The sequence below is a fragment of the Camelus dromedarius genome, chromosome X (genome assembly GCF_036321535.1).
Source record: "Camelus dromedarius isolate mCamDro1 chromosome X, mCamDro1.pat, whole genome shotgun sequence".
Classification (NCBI taxonomy): Eukaryota; Metazoa; Chordata; class Mammalia; order Artiodactyla; family Camelidae; genus Camelus; species Camelus dromedarius.
In genome coordinates, this window is record NC_087472.1 from 14,821,752 (window position 1) to 14,848,312 (window position 26,561).

A 26,561-nucleotide genomic window follows, 5' to 3' on the forward strand; every position below is an offset into this window, starting at 1 on the left:
GCAGCTGAGAGAATGACAAAATTACAGTCATCACAGAAGATCTGGAGGCGAGGGTGTGGGGTGGTGCGCAGTTTCTTCAAAGGAGCAGGTAAGAGATGGGGTGAAGTTAGAAAATGTCGTGCTCCACACCAACTGGTTGCTGCTTTCAGGTCCCGGTGAACTGTCAGAAGAGGACGTTCAGGTTCACGTGTGTCAACCTCAGGGTGGGTGTGCACTTGATCTCCGGCCAGCCTGTCCCCCCGCCCCCCCAAGCTGAGGGTGGCATCTCTGGACACCAGGGACAAGGGAGATACCTACAGAATCTCGATGAATAAAGGGATGGGAATGCTACTGGATGTCACTTTCTGCACCTCTTGACACCACTCCGCCCCCCCCCCCCCGCTTGCCTCCTCAGTATCTCAATCCTGCTCACCTAAGCTCATTGATCAAAGGGGCGCTGCTGGATCGCCTCAGGGTGTTGTCCTCTATGGTGGTTGAACTCGGCAGCGGCTCCAAGTCTAGGTCCATTTTCTCCTGTGCCATGTCCTCGCTGAAGCTTAGTTCGGGACTCTCAAGATTTTCTGGCTCCCGCTCACGTGAGAACAAGTCGACTAAATGAGGAGATGATGTAGCGAGAGAGGGAAGGGGGAAAAGAGGAGTGAGGAGGAAGCTTTTAAACGAGTGGGTGCTCACTTTTGCAGCCCTACCATCTCTAACTCCAGTGGGCACAAAGCGGGCAGGACTGGCTCCAAACCTCCTAACTTCCAAGCTCGGGGCCCCTAACGCTGGGATCCTTCACTGCCAAGCCTGTAACAAAAATGAGGAATGTATCTTAATCCGTGAACCTTTCTCCCTTTCTCCTTTCTCTCCCAGACAAAGCAAGCCTGGGTAAGGCTTTCCGACCAAAATAAAAACTACAAGCTGCCGCTTTCGCGAATCACTCTGGCATCGCCCCTCTGCGCGTACTCCGGGTGTCCCGCCCGCTGACGCGTGTTTACTACGTAAGCAATAAGCGTAATCGCAGGCGCCAGTGGCAGCCTGGCTGGGGGCGCATGCGCAGTGAAGGAGCCGCTTCCCCCTAAAGCCTGCTCCTCCTTTCTCTCTTTCTAATGCGGATTCACCGTGGTTGTTCTCTCCTCCTGTGTTAACCCTGGAATGGTTTCGCTAACCATTATTTAGGAATAAAAAGGATGGAATAAGGTGTACGGGAGCGCCATCCTTTCTGTTCTAAGTCTAATACTCTGTTTTCTCAGTTTTGTTTAAGCCCATTATCCCCTTGTGACTGAGGCCAACAAGCTTGTTACCTCCCATGACGAATTTTTCCGTCCTATTACAGCAGTCACCCTACACCTTTGTGATTTTAAAAACGCTAAAGCGGGGGGAGGGGGGATAAAACACTTTTAAGTGCTTAGAGGCCACCTGCTCCCAAAGGGTGCCAGTAAGGCGTTAACAAAATTGAACCAATTGTGCAAACAAATCGTTGTTTTCCATATATTTTTTAACTATAATCATACAGTGTATATTTTTTACACTGAATAAAATCTAGCTCCTCAAAGCTATTCATCTAAGAAAAAAGATTTGGGTTAAAGCAGGAAATCTTATTTTCTTAAAATAAATATCTTATAATTTAGTACCCGTCCAAATCAGTGTTTCCATTTAACGGTGCTGTCATGGCTCAAACATTTTAAGAACTGCTCTTTTAGAATTTTTCACCACCAGTTAATGAGCCACACTGAGTACTAGAATCTTAACTTCCACACTAATAATTTTGTAAAACCACACATTTTAGGAACCATGTAGAGAACTGGCAGAGAAGGCAAGTGAAACAGCTGAAATGGAAATTATTAATTAAAACAGTCAATATGGTACAACACTTTACAGTTTAAAAATATTTTCACATACTTATCTCAGTTGGTTCAATTGTTAACACTACTCAGCTAATCAGTGATGAACTTAAAATAATGGGATTTTCTTGAAACAGTTCATGACAAGTTATGACATGAAAGAAAATCATTCTTCGTTCATTCTGAGAATAGAATAAGAAAAGCTTAATTGTATTAAGCAGAATTAGGTTACCTAAATCCCAGACATGAGGATAATTTGGAGTCTCCATTCCTGACGTAAGACAGGTTAACAATAGCTACCATTTGGGGGGCACTTCCTATGTGCAAGTATTGTCCTGAGCACTTTAAATATATGATCACATTGAATGCTTACAATAACTCTGTGAGGTAGGCACCATCACAATGCCCGTTATTCAAAGAAGGAAACCGAAGCCCAGAGGGGTTACTCAAATTACAACTACTAAATGGCAAAGCCAAGATTCCTCTGGTCTTCTATTTAAGTAAAAAGACAGATGAGGAGCCTCTGGATATATCTCTGGGCATAATTTTTGTGCTTATAAGCACTTGATAAATAATTATTAAATTATTTTATGAATAAATGCAGGTTTAAATCGCCTTTCCTTCACAACTGTCTTGTAAAGTAGGCAAATCATTTCTATTTTACAGTTTATAAAATTCCAGAGAGATTAATGGCACATAATTAGGTAGCAGTAGAATCTGGGCTAGTACCAAGATTCCTGAAAGCCACCGTTAAGGTTCCCAAGGTAACCTGGAAAGTTTATGAAAGATGGCAGCTGAAACTGAGTAAATTCAGAGTGAATGTAGAAGGAGTGGTAAAATATGAAACAGAGGGTCAAAACCAAACTGTTTGAATAGCAGAAAAATATGGAGTGCATCAGAGAACAAGTAGCTCTTACTTCCACTCTACTGCTCATTTTACTTTTCAAAGAGTTTGTTGATATTCTTGGCAGGTAATAAGGTTTAATGTATATCTTCTGAATGGCTAGACAAATCAAATCTCATCATGCCTAAACATTACAGATATCTAATTTTTAAAAATCTAATTACATAACACTAAAAATAGGCATAATAAAATGACAAGGAAAGAGCAACTAAGACATTGTTTCTAGAAAAGTGGTAATAATATGAAATGACTAAATACATGAGATGGCACTAAGTTTCCAGCTATTACCAAAGAGGAGAAATTCTCTTTAAGTGTAGGTACATGTCAGGAACCTAAAACCTGTAAAAGTAGAGACAAGACTCATAATACACACACAAGTTGAAATATCAAAAGGAACAAGTACTCCCAAAACAAAAATTCTGTATACTCTAGTGGCAAACACAACATTTAAAGAAATTATTTTTACTTACCAATTCTACCCACTTATTAGTATACGAACCTGGCTGTGTTTCATGAATAGGTCTTGGTGTTCCGGGGGTATATGCCATTATCTTGGATCGCTGGTTTGCTTAGATCTACACTTTGACCCTTATGCTACTCTTCACTTTGAACATCCCAGTCTGCTGCCATCTGCCCCAGACCTCTTACCTATAAAAGGCATCCCAGAAACATATCATAATCAGCTCTTTATTTTACCGGTTGTCATGGCAACTTCAAAGCAGCATGTTAGCTCTTAGTTATCAGAAGAACAAGATAAATCAAGTTGATCCTAAGCCCACAAACCACAAACACCCCAAACCTCCCAAAAGATTTACATGAAGGGTAAAAGAAACTAGGTAGGCAAGAATGATATGAATAAAACCTGGAAATGATGGCAAAGTAGCATCTGTCTTTTCATATGTCCTTAAGTTTCTCCTAGTTGTTAAGCCCTTGAAAGTTAGGGATTCTACTAAATTGTTTGATTTTTCAGAGTTAGGGATGGTGCAAGTGGTAAAAAATGATTGTTCGGTAGCTGTTGTGAACAGCAGAATGTACTATATTTTTTGAGAAGATTGGGGGGGAGTGGGGTGTTGCTGAGAACTTGGGATAAAAAGAGATACATAAATTAATCAAAAACGGAGCTTGGGTTTCTAATCCAGATGGTGGGAAAATATAGGCAATTTAAAGGAAACGAAAAGTGGTTTAAAAACTCTCATGTTACAAGTAGAACACATAAACATTGAGGAATAAAATGAAGATTGGACTTGGCAAGTTTAATATGCTACAACTAATTGAAGAGGCAGGTAAAACTATTTTTGCAAAAGTTTGAAACCAATTTTCTAATTATTCAAAAGTTTCCTGTGCTTTCTATGTATGTATGATTAACCCAGTACAGTGGCCATCTCTCTCCCAGGGTCATTCAAGTGGTGAGGATTAAATGAATTAATATTTTTAAAGCTCTTAAGAATACTGCCTAGCACACAGTAACTGCTATGTAGGTGTTTGTTCAATAAAGTAAGTAATTCCAGGTCTCACATGCACTGAATTGTAATTGTTAGTGCCTCTGCAAATCCTAGGAAGAAAAAAAATCTGGTTCTGCTACTTGTTCTTCAGGACTTCTCGTAATATCACTGAAGCTAACAGTGCTAGTTTAATGGAGATGAGTGCTTCTCACTATCTATATGAACTCTCATTAGATTCTCTTTATTTTTACACCATTGCTTTTTTCACTTCCCTTTGGTCTAGTGCATCCAAATGGATCATCTGAAAAAGAATTCTGCCCCTCCCAGAGACCAACAAAGTCGAGGGATTTAAGAAATGAGCAGGAATCACAGAAGTCAGAGCATACAAATTGGGAACGAATAAACGTGTAAAACACGTGTTTCTTAGTCCCTTGAATACTAGCCCAAACTCCTCCTGGAAGATGATGCGCCACTGTCTCCAAACGATTGGTTCTTTTCAAAATCGGGCGCCAGGACCCTCGAGCCAATGCCGTGGAGAAAGGCGCCGGGCTCCCTGGAAACGCTCCTCCCCTTTGGAGGAGGTTTGCGGGGCGGGGCTCCCACGCATGCTCCGTGTCCGCCGGCCCATTGGCGCGGCCGCCGGGCGCGTGCGCAAGACCCCGATGGGTGCCCGGACGCGGAAGACTTGGCCGCGCGGAGGTTCTCGCTTCTGAAGCGTGGGAGGCAGGTTGTAGATTTTGGTCTTGGCCCCAAGGGGTTCCCCCGGGCCACTGGAATCCAAGAGAGAAAGAGGAGGCACCGAGTCGGCGGCTGGCCGAACCCCCCACCTGTCCTCTAGGCAGGGAGGGGGGTCAAGGAGGGGAGAAGCACCGATTACCGGGCTGAGGAGCCTCCGGGACCGGGTCCCTGAGCATGGGGGGCTGGACCAGTTCCCCGAGCATGGGGAGCTGGAGCCACCGAGGCCGCCCGGCCGGGCCCTGCCCGACTGTCAGCTCCTCGGTGCTAGTGCTGCCCCGGCAGCCGGGTGTCTGTAGCCCGGCCCCGCTTGAGGTCGTCGGCCGAAAGATAGCAGCATGAGTTCCGCCGCTGCCTAGTTTCCTCCCCATCTTCTCTTCCCCCTCTGTCCTCCTCCTTCCTCTCCTTCCTTTCTCCTCTTCCCCGTACCTCGTCCTTCTTTCCCTCCACCCTGCCCTCCTCCTTTCATCCTGTCTTTTGCTTCCTTTCCCCCTCTTCATCATTTCCCCCTTTGTCCTCCTGCTTTTCCATCTATCCCTTTTCCCTGCCTCTTGCTGTTACCTCCTTCCATCCATCTCTCTCCTCCTTCCTCTTCCTTCTGTCACCCTCCACAACCTCTCCATCCCCTTCCCCTCCCTCACTGTCATCCTCCCTTCCTCATCCTCACCCTCCTTCCCTCCTCCTCCTCTCCTGCTTTTCTCCGCCCTAGCCCCCGCCCCCAAGCCTCCGCCCCTTAAGCCCCCGCCTCCAGCTCACAGTCCCCAGCAGCTCAGTCCTGCAGCGAGAGAGTCTTGGGAGTCCATAGCTAAGCACCAGGAGCTGAGCACTGTCCGTTGTGCCTGCCTGCAAGTCGCCGACATGGCTCAGGAGAAAATGGAGCTGGACTTTGAGCCTGACACATCTGATGGGGGCACCCTGAGGAGATCCAACAGCGCTCCCCTGATCCATGGGCTCAGGTGAGCAGGGTTGGGGATGATGGAGTGCCGGGTTCAGGGGCTCCTCGACCCCCTGCCATTAGTCTCCTTCCCTCAGGTGAGAGTTGGAGCTCATTTGGGTTCTCCAAACTGAGGGGTTGGGGACTTCTTTGCCTGACAGTGACTTGGGTCTCAAGGTGGAGTGAAAGTTTGACCCCAAACTCTGGGCTGCGCGGGGAAAATGGGGCCCTCTCTACCTGGGGCTCTGTTGGCCCACTCTAAAGGGAATCACAGGAAGCTTATGGCTCTTCTAACAGGTTGCTGCCCTGCCTAACTTACACTATTGAATGTCAGACTGAAGCCCCTGGAACTAGGGTTGCAACTTGACACCTGTCTCTAAGAGCTGCTATTTCTAAGCTTAGTTTAGGAACCCTGGCATTAACAGAGGTTTACTTCAATAAATCACAATTTATCTAATAACTTGTAATTAAATGGCGTGTTCATGTCCTATTAAGTGATTTTGGATTTGTCATAATATTTTCAGATCCTAAAACTGCCTGAAATGCATTCCAGTGAGTGAAAAAAGAAGGGTGGCATGTAGCTTAGGTCAGTGAAAACACAGGTTTTCGAAAAACGAGGGACAAAATTGACCCTTGCATTATAGTAGTAGGGGCTTGTGTTTTCATGTGTGTAAGTCACCAGAGGGTCTATTTTAAGGTCAAATCTTGTGATAGTGGAGGTTAGATTGGCAGACCTCCTGAGCCTATTACATTTCACTTTTGTAGGTAGACAATTCATCTTAGCTAGAGAGCCAATTTGTAGAGACCCTGTAGAAATGGAGTGACTCCAAAAAGGGGGATGGGAATAGAATTAGCCAAAAACATGAATCAAGCACAGCGAAGGCAAAGAAAGAGGTAATCCTTGTCCATCACACTGATTATAGTATACTTATCTTGAGGAAAAAACAGATTTACTCTTTTCTTCTTTTATTATATTTCAAAACTGAGGGCATGGTGGAGTGACTCTTTGCTTTCCTAATGCTGTCCTCGGCGCTACAGTTATTTTTGATACTATAGGAATAAACTGGGCTTTTTGGGTTGTTTTGAATCACGTAAGCAAGCAATTGCTGAGGACTGGGGTGATCCCTGTTGACCTGCATTCAGACAGTGGTAGAAATTACATGCTGTTTTTTGAATCATGATTTAAGTAATTACTTGAAAGGTAGCATGATGCGACAAGAGTGACGCGACCAGGCCTAGTCCCAATTTTCTCCCTAACTGGCTGTGATCAGGATGAGTCACTTAGCCTTTCGGGGTCTCTGTTTTTCATTTAAAATTTCAGAGAGCTGGATTAGGTGATCTCCAGGGTCCCATGATGTCCAATCCAGTTCAGTCCTGAAAATCCTCCTTGACCTCTTGCCTTGGGCACGGCACTCTGCTGGGGACTGCAGGGGTGACCCAAACACCTCTCCCAAGGACTTTAACATACATGCACACTTTTCTTTAATAAAAGGTCGAGTCAGTGTCTCAGGAAGCATCTGATTTCCCAGGGTGCCAAGGAGGGGTTTGTGGGATGAAGAGAGGCTTTGGGGAGGGCATGGCATTTGAGATGGGCGTCAAAGGAGAAGAAGGGTTCTGCCAGATGGTGGGGGGAGGGAGGGAATTTGAGGCAGCATGAGCAAAACTCCAGGTATGTTGGTTTAGTTGATGAGCGGGGTTCCAAGGTAGAGCACATGTTTAGGGCGATATGGGAGATGAGCTGATAGGACTCATACTGGAGCACAGGGCTCCGCGGCCCCACTCACGTCACCGCACACATAGAGAGCAGTAAGGTTGCATGTAGGTCCTCTGGGGCAAACAGATGAGGCTGCTGGTGTCTGGTGGTAACCGGTTTTGGGGGCGTGAGTTCTGACCAGAAGCAGCTGGAGGCAACCAGTCTGGAGCTCCGCCCCATACCTTTCCTGACTGTCCCCCAACCCGGAGGAGATCAGTATCTCGGCCAACCTATAATCCACAGCGCACCACTCGGCACCACTCGGGGGGATGCTCTGAAGAGGACGGTGAGGAGTTCGTTGTCCGAAATGAGGAGCCATCAAAGATTTCATTGTTAACTGGAGAACTGGCATTCATAGAGTTGAAGGACATTTTAAACGAAAAGACACTAATCATTTTATTTTTATTTTTCAGTGACCTTTCACAGGTTTTTCAACCTTACACATTTAGAGCTCGGAGGAACAGTACAACGATCATGAGCCGTCACAGCTTGGTAAGTAGAGGAGTAAGTATCCTTGGTGGTTGGGATTGGGGGAAACACTTTCCAATGTAGTGCTTTCTGAAGATGACGTGCTATACCCAGTTGTTTACAAAAGGAAAAAAAAAAGTGCTTTTTATCTATCTTGTGTACTGCTTGTGCTGTTTTCAGCTTTTGGTGCAAAAAGGAAATTGGTTAACATTTTTTCCTGGCTGTGGGACTTGGTATTTTTAAACATTGTTCATTATTTTTTGTCAGTACTGGCATCGTGGTGAGGTAAGTCAGGATTAACTTCTAATTACAGCTGAGCCCAGTGGTCTTTATTTGTCTGAGGATGCCAAAATCACACAAACGGTAGCAGAGCGCTTATTTCTGTTGGACAGGGCTAGCTATCCAAAGTCAAGTCTCCTTGAAAATGCCCGTATTTATATTCTCAGTAGAGGTGCTGATGGTGACTGGTCTATAGAGCCAGAGCTCCTGAGGGTCACCTCTTCTCGTTGGTCGTGTGCAGGAAGTTTTGATACAGTAGCACTTCATGTGCGGGGCCCGCTTGTCCAGCAGCTGCACTACTCTGGAAGGTCCCATCAGGGACCTGAGATGTAAGCAAATAGATCTCTAGATGGCTGAACCAGATTTCCATAGTCTGTGCACAAAGGTTCATCAGTTTATTTACAGGAGAGGCTCTCTGACCTCTGAATCATCTAAAATTTATGCACAGTTGTAATCTTCCAACTTAGTAGTGTGTGTGAAGCAGCAAATCAGAAGAGGGACATTTGGGTTAAAGTTATTCTAGAAGCTGCTAACGAGGGAAGAGAGGGAGAAACTGAAAAGCGGACAGTGGTTTTGAAAAAATTAGTCTGGCTCGGGATTAGGGCTAAGAGCCTGTTAATAGACCCTGAGGGTGTCACTGGCATCGAACTGTAAAATAATTGACGTTCTTATGGACACCTGGATGATTAACCTTTTCTCAAGTTATGGTACCACCGACACTCAGAGGCTATTTCACATGTTACAGAGTGCTTTCACACACATTTCATTCTCTTAGCAACCCCTGTGAAGTTGGCAGGGCAAATGATGTTTTTCCCAATTAAAAGAGGCAACAGCTAAGACTCAGCCGATCTAAATGACTTGCTCAGAATCACACAATTAGTAAGTGGCAGAGCTGGGATTAGAATGGAGATCTTCCAGTGCCATTCTATTTGGTGAAATCTGTTTAAGAAAGGAGCCAAAGGTTGGGAGTGGGGAATATAACACTTTGAAGAAAGATTTTGAGCTAAAGTGGTTAAAAATACTGAAAGGGGGAAATGGTAGCTATCTGGAGGCTAAACTAATTACTTCGCCTTCTTCCCTGACAATCCTAGAAACTACAATTACTCATTTTTCCTGTATATGTGGAAAATGTCTCTATGTATTATAAAGCCATGTTCCTTATATCAATAGCATAGCGGAGAGGGGACAATGGCTTTGCCTCTCTGCACTTGGCTCTTTTCTAAGATGTGAAGATCCGTATCAGCTCTGATGGGGCCCATCTCTCACGAATACCCTTCGCTCTGGCTGTGCTAGAATGCACGAGTTTGCTCAAGGAGCCACGTTGATCCACTGTTCTTTGTTGGTCCTTGCCCTGTCCCCATCTCCTTTCTGGCTTTCTGATTTGGGACGCCTTCCCCAGCAGCCTTTGGCTACTTTTGTCATAACCTTGATTACAGCATATGCACTATTCCACTGTGTACTCTACAAAATCTGAATACACTTCCCTATGTGCCGTATTAACCTGCATACAGCAAGGTGTTGCTGACTTAAGTGGGGAGGGGGGAAGGGGAGGGGGTGGTGAAAGAGACATGCAGAAGTGGGATCTTCATGATTTGACAACCGATTAGATAGAAGGCAGGGAGAAGGAGGGCCCAGAGTGACTGAAATTGTATGTCTTGCTGGGACAGGGGAAAAGTGTTGCCTTAATTCTGGGGAGGGAATTGAGAGGATTCAGTCATTGGAGGGAAAACAGATCCATCTTTCTGGGGTGCCAGTGGCCACTGCTGTTCTCCAAAGCAATATTCTAAATCTTTTCCAAAATGACAGTCTCCTGATCACATCACCTTTCACTTTCAGCCCTTCGCACTTTCTAGAGAAGGCAGACACCTCTCTCATATAAACGTCAGCTTTCTCAGCTTTCTTCTCTTGCAGATGCATTTACCTTCACACGTGGTGCTTTCTCCTGATGTTTCAGAAGTTGTTGACTCCCCTGTCCCTTTGCTCGGTCTGTCGTCTCCTCTTTATCTTGTGTCTTCAGTCCCTTCCTTGCCGCCTCTCCTGCTCCCCCGTTCTCCCATCTCACACATCTAGCATCTGGAAAACAAACATTTATTTTTTCATTGGTCTGTCTATCCCTTTTCCCCTTCCCCTCCCCGAGCTTTTTCAAAGCTTAATCTACACTCAGCTGCCTCGAATTCCTTGCCAACCATTCAGCCGGTTGATAATCTCATGACATCTACCACAACTTCATTAAAAACCCATCCTGCGTCACAGAACATTGTAAACTGACCATACTTCAATTAAAAATGAAAAAACCATCCTGCAAAAGTCACCAGCGCCCACTTGCCACCAGGGTCAGGGGCCCCTTTTCTGGTCCCACATGAGCTCTCTGCTTTACTTCACAACACGAACCAGTGCCTCCTTGAGGTTCTCAAGCCGTTTTGCTCAGCCCACGTTGTACTCTGGTTGCTGGTACTAGACACCACTCTGCCTACTTCCCACTTCTGTCTCAAACTGACAAGTTGTGCGTGATGAAGACGTACCATGTAAACTTGGGACTTTCTCCGCAGTCAGCTTCTGGCAGTCCATACTTTGGCTTTCCTGATTATTTCACTGCCTGTGGGGTTTCTTTTGTTCCCTGATGGACACACTGGTTCTCTCTGCCACAGTATCCTGATGGAGTCTTTCCTGCCTTATTTATTTTCTTTGGAGCTTAGTGTTTTTTCAAATGACCTTATTAAGAGTTCACCAGCAAAGTTGTATTACTTTCATAATGGAAAAAATTACTTGTTAAAAATTTTTCTCTTTTTAAAGCCCAGGAGAGGAAAAAGTAAAAGAAAGGGGTGGGGAACGGGGTGATCTCTTTTGAGGTAAAATCTTATTTCAGTGGATAACTTTCAAAAATTTCACCTGAATTAGCTTTTGCCTAAAAAACTTAGAGCAGTTTATCACTATTTTATACTGCTCACTACATGAGTATTTTTTAAAGTTTTAATAGGATAAGGCCTCCTGTAGCAGGATAATTGTCGTATTTGGTTTTATAGTATTACAAATTCATTTGCATTGCAACAGGGAATAAGTAATAGTTGTTTACATTATGGCTATTAGAACCCTGTAAAATGGCGATGTGAATTGTGCCTTACATTTTGCGATCAAATTATGATGACTTTGAAGGAACATAATTTGGTCTCCAAATCATTTCATCTTTGCGTTATTAAAAAACGATCTAAGGGGAAGCAACAGTTATCTTAAAAATGCACCTTGCCTTCTACATTGATTTTTCTGAACTAGTAAGCTCTGTAGTGATAGCGTTAGTGATCAAATTTTAGAATTGACTTAGACCATGCGAATACAATTTCCTTATTGCAGTTTTGAAATGTTCTCGATAAACATTAATCATAGACAAATGATACTGGGCTTATTTGCCCATCTTCCTCCACTGGTGCACTGGTAATAAAAATGAATAGAAATCAGTGTTTTTGCTTTCCCCTCATATAGAGTTCCTTATTTTAGATAAGTGGGGTAATGGCTATTTCTAAGACCTGGAGTCTTTTTTTTATATATAAATGTACACAGCTCTGCATTCATTTAGGAAAAATGTTAAAGTCAGTGCCTGTCTAGCGACAGATGGTGCCTTGAGGTTGGACACCTGGTGTACTTTCTAAAGACTGAATGTACTGCCTCTCTAGTGCATTAACGTTTGGTGATTTAAAGAGCTAGATTTCTAAGAAGAATATGAAAAATAATCTAAGAAGAGGTTGGAGACTGGCACTGACAGCACCCTGCTGCTCTGTGATTCAGAAAATAGTAAATGTTTACTTTTTCTTTCCAGTTGCTGTCATCCTCACCTAATCGTGTTCCTAGCAGCAGACTGCATCAAATCAGAAGGGTAAATTTTACTTACTGGCTGAAGTCTATAACTTTCTGAATTTTACATTTTGATTTGATTTTCATTGTGCAGATTTAGATATCACACATGAATCAGGCTGCCACTCTGGGTAGTTGTGGACAGATTAAAGTTCTTCTGAGTGGGCAGATAAAATACAGAGGTGGCATGGGTGACAGTCTTAGCCTGTTAGTTCTGCTCTACTGTGCTGATGTCAAATGAGGTAGAGAAGTCCTTTTTTTTTTCCTTTGAAATAGAGAACTGTGTGGATAAATACTATGTTTTCAACACGTTTGTCTTTGCAGGAGGAAGGCATGGATATAATGAACAGAGAAACTGCACATGAAAGGTTAGTGCTTCACCAGAGCAGGGCGGAGCCTAAGGTGTATCTGGTTTATAAGCACTGATGGCTGTTCATTTTTGTTGGTTTTAGAGAAGTGCAAACCGCAATGCAGATAAGCCAATCGTGGGATGAGAGCTTGAGCCTGGTAAAGTTTTCACATGTCTGCTTGGTTCTATTTTCTCGAACCTGTTACATTGTCCCTTGTCTTCGTTCATTTTTTCATACACCTATGGCCCTTCCATTCCCAAATTTGAATGCAGTGTTTGATTTCTGCTTTTCCACCAGAATATGAGGTTGCAACTTTAGAGTCTGTATATTTCTACTCTAAAAATATAGACATGTTTGAGTAGTATAGAAGAGCTGTGATGTGTTGAGGTGTGAATTACAAGGAAATAACACTTTATGTTTACAGAGTGATAGTGATTTTGACAAGGCGGAGAAATTATATTCTCCAAAAAGGATTGACTTCACTCCGGTTTCTCCTGCACCATCACCCACCAGAGGATTTGGAAAGGTAGGTTCATTGAATAGGATACTACCTCTCACACACTGAGCTGTTTACTCTCTAAAATACACACACAAATCGCTTTATTTTTAAAGAACTGAGTAACTGGAAGGAAAATTAATGAAACTCTATGATAGTAATTTGGAAAAAATCTAGCTATTTATCTATATTCTCTCATAAATATATATGAGAGACAGACAGCTAAGCAATTCTAAGGATGTTGTTTTTGTAATTTTGAGAAGAACCTTTTGATAACTGGAGCACTAGAACTATTTTAATATGTTTTTTTCTAGCAATGTTTTTCACCATCCTTACAAATGTTTGTGAGCAGCAGTGGGCTGCCACCAAGTCCCATTCCTAGTCCAAGACGCTTTTCCAGGTAAGTAAACCTGCTGTTTAAATGCAGTTTAAATTTATCTCTCTGGTGAACGTTTCCCCCAACATTTTATTATGGCAATTTTCAAACAGCAAAACTGAAGGAATTTCACAGTGAATATCCGTATACCTACCACCAATATTCTATCATTAATATTTTACCATATTTATTTTTTTGAGACTCAGTGCCAGTTCATGTTTAGAGGGGACACACACACACACACACACACACACACACACACACATACACACACACATACGATGATATATCCTTTATTAGGATAAGGGAAAAAATTTTTAAGATTGTAGACCAGTCAGAATCCCAAATAACTTATTATAAGGTTTATCTTTTTTAAACTGTATTTTGATTTATAACACAGTTTTTTTAAATCGCTTAAAATACCATTTTATTCCAGATTGTCATATGCCATGTCAGATCATGTATTGGCATTTCAGTTACTCAACCAACAGCACAGACATTGTCCATTTCTCCCTACATGGCTATCAGTTTTATTGATTTATTTGGTGGGCCTCAGTGTTTTATCTTGCATCTTTGAAGTACTTCATGTCATCCTGTTTGTTTATTCTTTAAAGCAGGAGAAGTCAGAGTCCAGTCAAGTGCATTAGGCCCAGTGTTCTTGGTCCTCTTAAAAGAAAAGGTACGCACCCCCGTTCTGCTATTAAACCTTGTCAAGTTTGAATTACAAGTTAGAATTTCTCTGAAATTAGTTCAAGGCATGGCTCCTTTTTTCTCAAGAAATAGTGAAATACTCCTTCCAATGTATGCTTTACTGATTTGAAATTCTGTGAATTAGTTATTTGATACTGTCTATATTTTTTATCCTTCATATTCATATCTTATTCATATATTCATATTATTAATATGTATTCCAAAAATTTTGCCTCTTGGTGATTTGAATATAAAAGAGATGCAAGTTGATACATTGCAGAAGTATCTGCTAATGTCATAGCATATAAGTCCATAAACATGCTGTATGCTCTCACCTCTGCCACCACCAAATGATACTTTGGCAGACAGAGAACTGCCTTGTATTTGAATCTCTATAGGTGCTCTGTTAATTACCTTATTTTAAACCCCAAAGTTCTAAACTAAAATGATCTCACTCAATGCTAGCTTTAGATGCTTACAGAGGGCACCCAATGAGTCTTTTTTTTTTAAAAAAAAAAAAAAGCAAAGAAATTTAACACAGGTTTACTCATTATTCCTGGGGATGTGACTGCACGATTGCCAGTATTGGATGCTATTTTAAATGAGAGTTTTAATAATCTGAAAAAAAAAACCAATTCAGTAAGTGTTTTTTTTGTGCAGATCCCCTCTGGGGCCAGTAAACAAATCAACAATTCTAATGTTAGGTAAACGGATACCAGTGGCTTTGGCAAAAACGTTCCAGTGATTGAATCACACAGAGATTTGAGAAGTGCTATATTTCAGAAAACTTAAAATTAAAGATGGTGTCCTCTGGAAATAGGTGCTGATACAATGACAGTATTTTTATTTAGTGAATAAATTTTAGTTTATAAACCAGTAGTCTTTTTCCTTCATGCTGCAAGGAATTATTTACAATCCTAAGAATCTTCTCAGGAGCTATTATGTGAAAATAAAACTTGGAAATTAAAGCTAGTATTGTTATTATTATTAATTTTAAATATGTTGTAGGAAGTTGGTGGAATTTAATATGGTTGTTGCGTTTCAAAGCTATTCCAAAGTATACCAGCAGATGGAGAGGTTCTTTGCTAAAAAGGGCTAAAGTCTTTTGCTAATGAGGTGTTGAAAGCCCGGCAACAAATAAAAATGTAACCTTTCTTGAATTACAGTAATTTTCAGAATAGCTCCAGAGGAAAGATAATACGAATCGATTAATAATATGGAAAAAGTGAATGTTGCATTTGTTCTTGCTTGAGCTTTTTCCATCATAAGAATCTTGTACAGGTTTAAGTTCATGATGACTAATTTCCTACTGGAGTATAGATAGGCCCAAGAATTAAATTGTCTTTATGTTCAATTTTAAAGCTGAGATAAAGAGCTTCAAAACCAAAGTGTGCACATGTTTTAAATCATTGCTTATTTGGAAAGGGGCTTTTTCTCTCTAATTCATGGTTGTTCGTCTTTTCAGTGGCAAAATGTTAAGCATTATTCCTTTTGATGCAAAGCTTTCTATTCCCAGTTCTGAGAAAATCTATAGGATTGAAGCAGCCAGTGCAACATCAATTTTGTGAATTGATGAATAAATTGCTTTCAATTACAGTTGTGCTTTCACACTTATATTTTTAAATATAAGCATAGAAAGCTCTTTATCAGACTGCATACTTTTTAATCCATTTGACTTCAACTCAGGAAATGTTCCAATATTAAAATGTATAAAATCAATAGTCTTTACTAATCATCTGGCATAAATTACTATTCACTGTGAGCTTCGGCTGTCGGGGGAACACTTGATTTCTGCTCTGGTTAGTCTTGATTCATTTTGCCTAATGCCATCAGTGTTCTACCCTTCTATTAAAGAACATGACTAATGGGTGACGTGCTACATACAATAAATGAGAAGGTATTTTTAGGCCTGCTGACTTTTTGGTCGAGGTTATATGGAAGTATAGTTCTTCTACTTGCTTTAATACGTAGAAAAACAGCTTTCAAGTAGCAGCTTGATGTATTCTGATCTTTGGTTGAACAGAAATCACCCCATTTTAGCAGTAAGCCTGTATCTGTAAAATACATCATCTCTTTCTGTTTTAGGTGAAATGGAGACTGAAAGCCAGCCCAAGAGGCTCTTCCAGGGCACTACCAATATGCTGTCTCCGGAGGCTGCACAATTATCTGACCTCAGTTCATGGTAAAAAATGAAATAAAATCAAAAGAATATTAGGGTATGATGCATTAAAAAGAACCACATCAAAAGTATATTGGGATCATTTAAAATACATTCAGCTTGTTATTCATGGTCCCTAGAGGTGACATCTCTGTGGAGGTATAGACAAGTGTGAGAAACCAGATTGTTTGAAAGTCCTCAGTACTTCCTTGGGTAATTGCATGTGTCTTTTTGGCACCTCCACCTTCATGCCTAGCTCCTGTCAGGTCAGCCTCTCTCAGTAGGTGCTGATGGTCTAGGAGAGCATCAGCTGGAGGGCGTGAGAGTCTCTGGGTTTCCTGGGTAACATGCATTAATCGTGGCTGCCCTGCCTGCATCTTGTGTTACATCCTTTTGACTTAGCAGAGAACCCCAGCTTTCTCTGAAGCATGGCATTTTCTAAATAGCATTATCTGTTGTTGTAAAATCTTTTTGAAATTTTGGGTGTAGTCCACAGTGTCAACTAAGGTTTCGTTTTAATAGTAGTACTTCCAGGTGCCTATGGTCTGTTCACATACATTTATTTTTTTTCAGTCTTGCTCATCCAAGTTGAGGTGTGTAACTTAAGGACCTTCAGTGTTTTTGAGAGAAACTTAACTTCTTTTCCTGCACCTGAAGTTGAGTACTTGAATGTCAACATACACATTGGAAGGAAGGGGAAAGGCTAGTAGGAGTGGCCAGGTGCTATTATGAAATCTTTCAGTACGTTTTAATCAACTTACTGAGCACCCATGTTCTAGAGGCAATTGTGTAGTGCCTTTCAGAACTTTTTGTTCCCTAAGTTTTATGGCTAAGGATTTTTTTTCTAAGAGCCCCAGAGGGCATTCACTTTAAAAAGATGGTGCCCTCTAAATGGAAGAATCATGTATGCCACTTATAAGTTATACGCATTGACAATCCCTTCTTTCCAAATCACTTATCATTGTTTTGTCCAAAATAACCTCTACTTCTGGTTGACCAAGAAGTCATAGATTATTCTAGCTTATTAGACTCATTGATCAATACTGTTCTAACCTTGGAACAGATGCCTTTTAGATTGTTCCAGCTATTTTCAGCCCCACCATCTCCCTTCTCTCTCATCTCTGTCTGTCCTTGGTAGCTCACTGTGCTAATTTTGGTAGAGTGCCTTTCCAGGTATGTAGATGATTGCAAAGAGAAAACTTCTAAAGCTTGTCAAGAGGACTAGTGGATGAAACTCTATACTTAGTGGAAACTGCATATCACTTCTATGGTAAAGTGTATTTTAATATAGGCACATGACATTATAAATAGATTTGCTTACCCAGTTACTAACCAAGTACCCAAGTTCATATTAAAAGATATGGAAGCTTTTTGCCACACTAAAAACATACAGGGTGAGGTGATTTTTTTTAAATATTGTTGTAGGCTGTGCATGATGCCGTGAAACAGGTTCGCACAAATAAGTAAGACAGGAAAGAGAATGTATAGTATCTACCAAGGGTCCTCTCCCCTCGTCCAGACATTTATTCCTCTGAGCAGCACAACCTAAGCTGTCTATGGTGGTGGTGGTTGTGACACTTCTAGTTCTGTTGCCACTGCTCCCATTCTCCATAGACCTGTGAGTGGCTGTAGGAGCCCCGGGAACATCCACATTGGTGATGAAGGGTAGGTTTGGTCTGTAAATGCAAGAAGTGTTGCCTCACACTAGAGAGATTTGCTTTATTCATGGCTGCTCATAGAGTGCTAACAAGCCAACATATGGCTCGAGTAATATGTTAAAAAAGAAATTTATTACTTAGAATTCAGAAAACTAAGTGTCAAAGATATTTAGGTGATTAAACTTTCAAGTGATGTTTATAGTAAGTTTGTAGCATCTGGAATTCTGAGGATATTAAAGCTGAAAATTGCACTAAGACTTTTGGAACACCTTGCATACTAATATTGCTGACATTTACATCTACAATTAAGATAATTTAAATATGAGTTATTCATGATGTAAAAATTGGATTCTGCTTTTGCAGAAACTTTTCCCCCTGTGTCTTTAAAGCAGTTTCATTGACCAGACGTCCATATTCTTAGAAATGGGGACAAAGATGGGAACTAGCTGTGTTCTGGTTTCTATTGCCAAGGATAACAATCTATTTGATAACTAAGGAAACCATCTTTATACATGGGAGAGAAAAGGCCGATCATTAGTAGGCATTATCTCATCATTTAAATCGTTATAGTTTGTTTCCTGTCCCACCCTACAAAGAAAATATTTTTTTAATGGAGGTACTGGGGAGTGAACCCAGGACCTCATGCATGCTAAGCATGCCCTCTACCACTGAGCTGTACCCCCACCCCCAGAAAAGACAAACTTTAAAACTTCAGTTTATATACTAGATAATGATCTTTAAAATCTTCATCTTTGAAGTATAAATTAAATGTGAAATTTGAGTGTGGACCCATTTGGAGTTTGTGTCCGGTGCTCCAGCTGCTATCCAAACAAATAGTGGGCCTACTTTTTTGTAACATTTTTTACTAAAAATTCTAAAATCTTTGCCAACCAAATCTGGGGGATGTTGCTAATCACAAGGCAGGAATTCTGTCATTCTGCATTTAGTCCTTACGAACATCAGGAATTTGACCATAACTCAGAAGTATACTTGGAAGTGTGATTTTAAAAAGTTAGAGGTGGGGAGGGTATAGCTCAGTGGTAGAGCACATGCTTAGCAGGTACAAGGTCCTGGGTTCGATCCCCAGTACCGCCATTAAAAAAATTTCTTAAAAAGTTTAGCAGTTATACAGCAAAATGATGCTGGGTGTTCATAAGGTAAGATAGTAGAGACCAGAGAACATACCCTGTGGACCAGTTTAATCCACACCAAGGGGTCGAGGGATGCCCCATAGTCTTACCTTACATGACAATCTGTGCTGGAGTTGATAGGGCTGGGGGTAATTCTTAGTGCATTTCCCTGCCTGCCGTTAATCTGATCGAACCCAGTTTATTGACCGGATGAGGCACAGGGTGGCTCAACCAGCTGGGTGACAGATAGCATGAGTCACACTGGACAACCTAGTTGTGTTGTTACTTTATCATTGAATGTTTTAATGATTCCCTTATGCTTTCACCCTTAGTTTTTTAGACAGAGGGCACCACTTGAGTCTGAAGTATTTTTGGTAGGGTGGCTCATATATTGCGTCAGTATGTATAGTCAGTGGCTGGAGTGAATTAGTTCACTTTTGTTTTGTGTACGCCTGTGTCCAATTTGAATTGTCTACGTCCTTTGCTTTCCTGCCATTGTCTGGCTTTGGGCCATTAGTCTAAAGCTCATTAGCACCTCCATCAGAGCTTCAACTAGGAGAGAAAAAAAAAGAGAGAAACTCAAATTGGACTATACTTTGTTGCTTTTAGAAGCCGTGGTAGAAGGTTTAATAGCAGACACTGTGAAAATCACTTTTGTCCAGTGATCCCTCCCTGGATTAAAAAATCACATGTCTTGCTTGTGGATATATTAACAGGGGGAATTTGTGACCTGTAGTCGCTGCTTCCATGATTAATTAGAACAGAAACTAGATTTTAGTTTAGCGAAAATATCTGGTTAAAGGTTTGCCAGGCTCTGAATCTAAATTGCAGTGGGGACTAAATGTAAGTATGCTATTTTTCAGTTAATGAATAAAATTATATTTGTTTATACCTAATAATAGAGAGGAAATTCTTTAAAAAATTCTTGAAAAATACATGAAGTGAAATGTTCAGATTTGTATATTTTTTCCTTGGTAACTTCCCCATTAGCTTACTTCTTTAAGGTAATCAACAGTGTTAGAAGACAGATTTCACAGTGTGCATCCTGTTCTGTGTTTTTGAATGAATACAAGATTCACCTAAGCAAGCAGGTTTTATTGCAAATGGAATCTTTTAACCCAGGGCTCACCATAAGTCTGGTTGGAATAAGAAAGTATTTATATTCAGATTATCTGCTTGGTGGCCAAATTTTAATCTAAGCCTGTTTCTTCCTGCCAAGTAGCATAGAGCGTGTCCATCGGCTTCCCAGCCAATATGTGCTTTAGGAAAGTAAATTCATTTTAATATTAGTCTAGGCAGAATGCTTCAGGAGGAAAAATCACATATGTTCCAGAGGCAAATATAAAGGTCTTTTGATTTTCCGATGCCTTAGATTATCTGTGCAACTTTCTTTCAGTACTTTGAATAATTCATGTTTTAGACCCATTTTGCCATTTGGTTGAAGACATACCGGAGCCAGCTAAAGTTTCCAAACTTCTTACTTGAAAGTGGGATTATTAATGATGCATTTGACAGAAGTAAGCATAGAGTAGGAGTCTTGTGGAATATACTGTTTCCATTTTTATTTTTACTTTTCCAAAGCCTATTTGTATTCTGTTTCCACCTAAAAACAATCCACGGGCAGTAGAAAGCAATGACATTTTGAAGAAAAATAAGAGTAGAGAAGCTGGGGCGGGGAAAGTTACATTTCACCGAGGGTGGTATAGAGCCCAGCAACGTACCATTGGTCGCTTAACACTGGAAATACATTAACTTGGAAATTTATAAAAATGGTACTATTAAAGACATAATGTTTAGTCTTAGTGCAGTTTAGACCAGGATGAACTTTTGCAAAGGGGCTAGTGAGCAAACTTAAACCAGAACCTGTATTTGCTGATTCATAATTCCTTCTCTAATTCTAGGCTTTGTTTCCTTTTCAGAAATAAAAAGTATGTCTGTGTAGATCTTAAAACTGCCTGATTCCTTCTTTAGCTTTCTCTCACCGTGTTCTCCTGGCTCTCTGTACTATAGCCAGGCTAGCCTGCTTTTGGCTTCTAGAAATCCCCTTGCTTCCTCCCAAACCTTACCCAGTTCACACCTACTCATCTTTCAGATGACTGGTCAGATCTCACTTTTGGGGAGCCTTGTTCCTGCATATTCCTCCAAATTAGTTCAAGTCACCCATGTTATACACTCTCGGAGCCCCTTATATCTTTGCTGCTTTGATCACAAGTTATGATACAGTTACTAGCATGATTATTTAAATATCTGTCTCCTGCACGATACTCTTAAGTTAGATGAGGGCAGGGATATGTCTGTCTTATATACCATTGTACGTCTAATATCTAGCATACATCTTGCACTTGGCAGATACTCAAGAAATATTAGCATAAATGAATTTACAAGTGAATGAATGAATTTGGGCCAAATATAGAACATAGAGCTTATATATTGGATTGATGGGTATGGCTGAGCTAGGTTATAGAGGTTGCTGATGCCCAGGTGAGGAGTTTTGGTGGAAGGCTAGGAGCAGAAGCCAAGTGTCAGGATTAAAGAGGCAAGTGGACAGTGAGGATATTGGGCCCGTGGATAGAGAACATTCCTCTTAGAAGCTGAACTGGATAGTAACTGAAGGGACCAAAGAAAGGAGTCTTTTAGAAATAGGAAGGAAACCTTTGAGTTGTCAAAGAGGAAAGGAAATAGTCTAAGAAATTCATAAAATGAGAAAATTATAAAAGGCAAATAATGGAGGGAACTAGAAAAATATGCATATTTCAAAATAAAAACACCTATTTTGAATTGGAGATTTCTTGGGAGTGGGGAAGTGATAAAATCTAGGATTGAAAGACTGTTCCGGAATGGAAGAGCCATGACACAGTATACTTGGTAGAATTACTGCCAACAGTCCAGGTACCTCGAAAAGTAAATGTTCCTCTTACTCTAAGGCTGATGGGAAGGTAAGAAGATAAATATAAGTAAAAATCTCTTGAGTTGGAGGTAGGGGATCTCCCTCACGGGAACCATGACATATGACAAGGAGCACTTACTATGTGTTGGACACTCTGGTGCCCCTAGGAGAGCACTCAAATGACACAAAACCTCAAATGTCTTACTTTGGATTTTTGTGACTTTGTCCTTTCGTGGGTATCTGAATAGAGTACATTATGTAGTTTTGCTGTTGCTTTTATGCTTCTTATTGTTTACAAATGCTGTACTGATGTGTGAGTTCTTGAAACTGTGTTGTTGCATGTTATGTTTACCTTGACCCTGATAGATGCATCTGCTTATAATTCTTTTTGCTTTGTCCTCAGTTCAGATATTTTGGATGGCAGTAGTAGCAGCAGTGGCTTGTCCTCAGACTCACTGGCTAAAGGCAGCACAACCGCCGAGCCTCCAGTAGCATGCTCCAATTCATGCTCTCCGTTCATCTTGATGGATGATCTCTCACCCAAGTGACTTACCCATTTCTGATTCTAACTGCTGTTTCCTACATAAAACATTCAGTGAGGAACGCAGAGAACTTTGATCCATAATGAGGATTAAAGTGTTAACCGATCTAAATCAGTTTGATGCCATTCTTTTTTGGCACCTCCCTTCTCTAAAGTTCGATTTTATGACTGTAGTGACCTTACTTATGTCTCCTTTTGCTGATCTCATTTTGAAACAAGTGACTAAATCTCAAATACTCATTTTTGATTGCTTAGAGTATATGTATAAAAATATTTTTTCTCAGTGCCTGAAAGAGCACCTATTTTAGAGTCTATACATTTAAGGAAAGCACTGATATGTATTTTCAATAATGATATGTGATTTCCCAGCAGTCACATGACAGCTCGAGTTGATCAGAAATTCTCTTGCTTGAGAGATTTTTTTTTTGTTCTCTTAACTACATAGTTTCAAATCTCTTTATTTCACGATAATAGATGGATTGCTTTTGATTATATTAAATTTTTATTTCCCTGCATCAGCTTAAAGTACATTATTTTGTTTCCCTTTCCTGTTTGAGCTGCTTCCTTGCCATTTCTCACCGAGGGGAAAAGACATGTCGTGGCTTTCATTACTGTCCATACCGCTTCTTTGCTGTTGGAGTGTGTGACGCGAGGATCGATTTTAGTGCTGAGACTGTAAATGGACTTACAAGACGCCTGAATTAGTCACCACAGCTTCTTCCGACTTAGCTACCACAGTTGATATTTTTCTCTCCTCAAGCCTGTTGCCCTAAGGAATATATAAAATATTGTTAATGTTTCCAGGTGGTGTTATCAAGGAGAAGAAATTCCCGCCTTGACCAGATGTGTGGAGCATCTACAAATGAATGAATAATGTTATTTACACACAAACCACTGTGTAGAAAAGTGTACATGGAGCTTGACAGCTTGTCTCGGGTGGTTGTAATGAGGCCTGAGGTGCCTTGGGGCACAGATAGATCACAGACAGATAGATCACAAGGTAGGGTAGACAAGGGGCTTTATGTATCTTACTGCCACATACTGTTTCAATTGCTGCTTTTTTCTGATTCCTTTTTTTGTCATCGGGGTCGTTTGTTTTGTCGTGTGATGAGTGGTGTGGCCGATCTTGTTTTGGTTATTGTGTTGCTACCAGAATCCAAATCCAGTTCTTGCACCTGCTGCCTTATGGTAAAGGCAGTTTAATCTCTACGAGGAAGCTTTTAGGAGCTGCAAGAGTCAATGTCATTGTGCATCCTGCTTTTAAGAAGCTGTTTGAGCTGTCAGCAGTGTCCATGATAGTAAGTCTGCAGTACCCTACGTTATTTAACGTTTAAAAGAGGAAAATCCTGGTAGAGCTGTTTCAAAAACCTGAGTGTAATTTACTGCTGTGTTATTTATTATTTAAAACTGTGTAAACATGTCTGTTGTGATAGATTGCTTTTAATGTTCGGACATCGTGGTTGAATTGACTGTATTTAATATGCAAATTTGCCTACTAGGCCCATAATATTCCATTTTAAAGTGAATGTAAGAAATGAAAACTACTGCATTTGTGTCTTTTGAAGGCAGAGATCCTTGACTTTTGAGGGAAGATGATGCGCTTTGAGGGTACTCACAGACTGGCAATCCTGTAGGGCTTGAAGGGAACCCTATTCTCTTTGAATTATAAGAGAGCTTCACTTAGCTTGCAGGAAGTAGTTCTGTGACAGCATCAGCTGTGTTGTTTATTTTAAATCATGATAACGTCCACCATAGCCATTAATGACTTTATTTCTCATATTGACTTCCACCTGTGCAATGTCCACAATCCTTCCAACCTAACATGAATAAATATTATGAAGATTGTTCTCTAGTATGCCATTTTAAAGAAGAATCACTTTGATGGTATTCAGTGTATTTATTCTGGTTGTGAAAGACCCATGTTCAGAGTGTCTGCCTGTATAAAACTGAGAAATGGTCTTCTCTTATAGGATATTTATCCACCTGCTCTCTACTGTCTTCTTTGCCTTAAAGGGACACTTTTGGCCATCATTTTTTGGCTCTAATTTACGGCTCTTAAGAAATAACCTTTGGAATGTGATGATGTTTAAATTTATTTTTGAAATTCACTGGTGGGGTAGAATTGGGTTAGGAAAATGAAATTGTTCCAATAGTATGAGAACTAGGAGGCAAGATGATTCACTTTACTGTTTAAACCAAGGTTCATTTTTATTGGTTAAAGTGACTAGAAAGTTAAGTTTGTGCAGGGATTGTTTTGAATAAATAAAAGATAGAGATGCTAACCTTCAGATGAGCTTTGTTGACAGTACTCCTTTATTTTTATATAAAGTCTAATATTTGAAAAGTGATCATTGTTATAAAGTAAAATTCTCTCTTCCTATTCTAATAATATATCATGTTCCAGGCTTCTATTTGAAAACAAGTATAAGAGATGATATGATAAGAAAATTTAATAGATGCTCTTTTTGCTTGACTGACTTATATAATCACTGTGTTTCATGATAACTGCTTTTGGAATAATAGGAAGTTTTGTGAAATGCTGGCCTTGTGTATATCTTAGAATGCAAATTTAATAAAATGTGTACACATGCATAAAATTCTATAAAATTTTGGAAGCCTCTCTCTTTTATTCTTATTAATTATTTTCTGCCTCTGTATCCCCGTATTGCATTCTCTGTGTCTAATTGCACTGAAGTTCTAAATAAAAGGATATCAGGAACACAAAGGGCCTAATAGCTGTTTTGAAGTTTGGGCTGTTTCCCAAAACAAAGAGAAACCTTTCCAACATAATCTGTCAAATTTTCAAGAGCATTTTGTAGGATTTGACAATTTGGAAGGTTCTTGCCAAGGCCACACATATTTCTTACTTGTTTTGGATTTATTTTATCTTATTATGCTTTTTTTTTACATATTCATGACTCTAAATTGTTTTTGGAACAAGATGGGGGGTGGAGACAGGCAAAAAATAAAAGCCTTTCATGCATGACTCTGGTTAAAAACACTCACTATTCTTTTCAGTATTTAAAAAATATATGAGCTTTTTTATTTTATACTTACAGAAAAGTTACATGAATAACCCAAAGAACTCCCATGTTTTTCACACACATTCCCTAATTATTAATACTTAACCACATTAGCTTTATCATCCCTCCCACTCTCTTGTATGCGTGTGTGTGTGTGTATGTGTGTGTCACACACATTTTTTCTGAACCATCCGAGAACAAGTTAGACATGATACCCAATTACTCTAAAGTGCTTCAGTATAAATTTCCTAAAGACAAGGGCATTCTATGTCGTAACCACATTGCAGCTATCAAAATCAGGAAATTAACCTTGATACAAAACTATCCCATCTAGTGTATGGGCCCCATTCATATTTTGCCTGTGGTCCCAATAATGCTCCTTTAGCAAAAGGAAAAAAAAAATCTGGCCCAGGATTCAATCAGGATTATGTGTTACTTAGTCCTTACGTGTCTTTGGTCTCCCTCATCTGGAAGTCCCCCAGTCTTTCCTTGTCTTTTGTGATGGTCATAGTTTTAAAAAGTACTGGCCAGTTATTTTGAAAAATGCCCTTTAGTTTATTGACTGATATTTCCTTGCTATGAAATTTAAGTTATACATTTGAGGCAGAAATACCACAGAAGTGGTGTTGTGTTCTCAATACAGCATTGCGGGAGGCTCACGGTGCCATTTTGTCCTATTACTGGTGACCCTTCACACTTTGGTGTGATGGTTAGGGTGGGTGTCAGAAAGGGATATTTAAAATCAGTATTTAGAATCCTAGCCCCTTTTCCTTCCTTCCCTAGAGGCAGTCGGGGCTGGCGGGGTCAAGGGGGCATCAGGGTCGGAGCCAAGAAGAAGCCTGGGACTGAGGAGAGGGCCAGGATGGCAGGGTCAGAAATTGGTTACATACAGGAGAAATGAACAATTCTATTGAGGATAAAGGGAAACAGGACTGTCACTATCAGAGAACAGAGTTACAAATATGGATAGGGTGGACGCTGGCATGAACTCTGTGGGGTTGAAATCAGAGATAACAGTTTGAACTCATCATCTTTAATTGATGATCAGATATACATATGTGCATATAT

The 26,561-nt window shown here is 40.6% G+C and overlaps 2 protein-coding genes across 6 annotated transcripts in view; one reads left to right on the forward strand and one right to left on the reverse strand.

The window, feature by feature from the left end:
• The window catches only part of PABIR3 (PABIR family member 3), a 29,051-nt gene extending 28,400 nt beyond the window's left edge, over positions 1–651 (reverse strand). The window contains exon 1 of the mRNA XM_031446370.2: positions 413–651. Coding sequence (XP_031302230.1) covers positions 413–522 — 110 coding nt within the window. The 5' untranslated portion in view covers positions 523–651. The remainder of the gene's footprint in view (positions 1–412) is intronic.
• A 4,161-nt stretch (positions 652–4,812) lies between these two features.
• On the forward strand, positions 4,813–25,067 carry PABIR2 (PABIR family member 2). 5 transcript variants are annotated; one of them, XM_010989511.3, is made up of 10 exons: positions 4,813–5,860; positions 8,005–8,083; positions 12,150–12,206; positions 12,509–12,552; positions 12,637–12,691; positions 12,959–13,060; positions 13,345–13,430; positions 14,021–14,085; positions 16,182–16,278; positions 23,275–25,067. In XM_010989511.3, exons 1-10 carry the CDS (start codon positions 5,763–5,765, stop codon positions 23,342–23,344), a joined length of 753 nt encoding a protein of 250 aa, XP_010987813.1. In that variant the 5' UTR covers positions 4,813–5,762; the 3' UTR covers positions 23,345–25,067. The 5 variants fall into 5 exon arrangements, with proteins under 5 accessions (XP_010987813.1, XP_010987812.1, XP_010987814.1 ...); XM_010989510.3 differs by having other exon boundaries at positions 14,024–14,085; positions 22,333–25,067; XM_010989512.3 differs by having other exon boundaries at positions 14,024–14,085.
• Positions 25,068–26,561: the final 1,494 nt, after the last annotated feature.

Bases quoted from the DNA above. Each gene is read 5' to 3' on its own strand.
- PABIR2 (XM_010989509.3), top strand. From the start codon at position 5,763: ATGGCTCAGGAGAAAATGGAGCTGGACTTTGAGCCTGACACATCTGAT. The intron at 12,207-12,508 runs GTAAATTTTACT...TTGTCTTTGCAG, and splicing joins GACTGCATCAAATCAGAAGG to GAGGAAGGCATGGATATAAT. The intron at 14,086-16,181 runs GTACGCACCCCC...TTTCTGTTTTAG, and splicing joins TGGTCCTCTTAAAAGAAAAG to GTGAAATGGAGACTGAAAGC.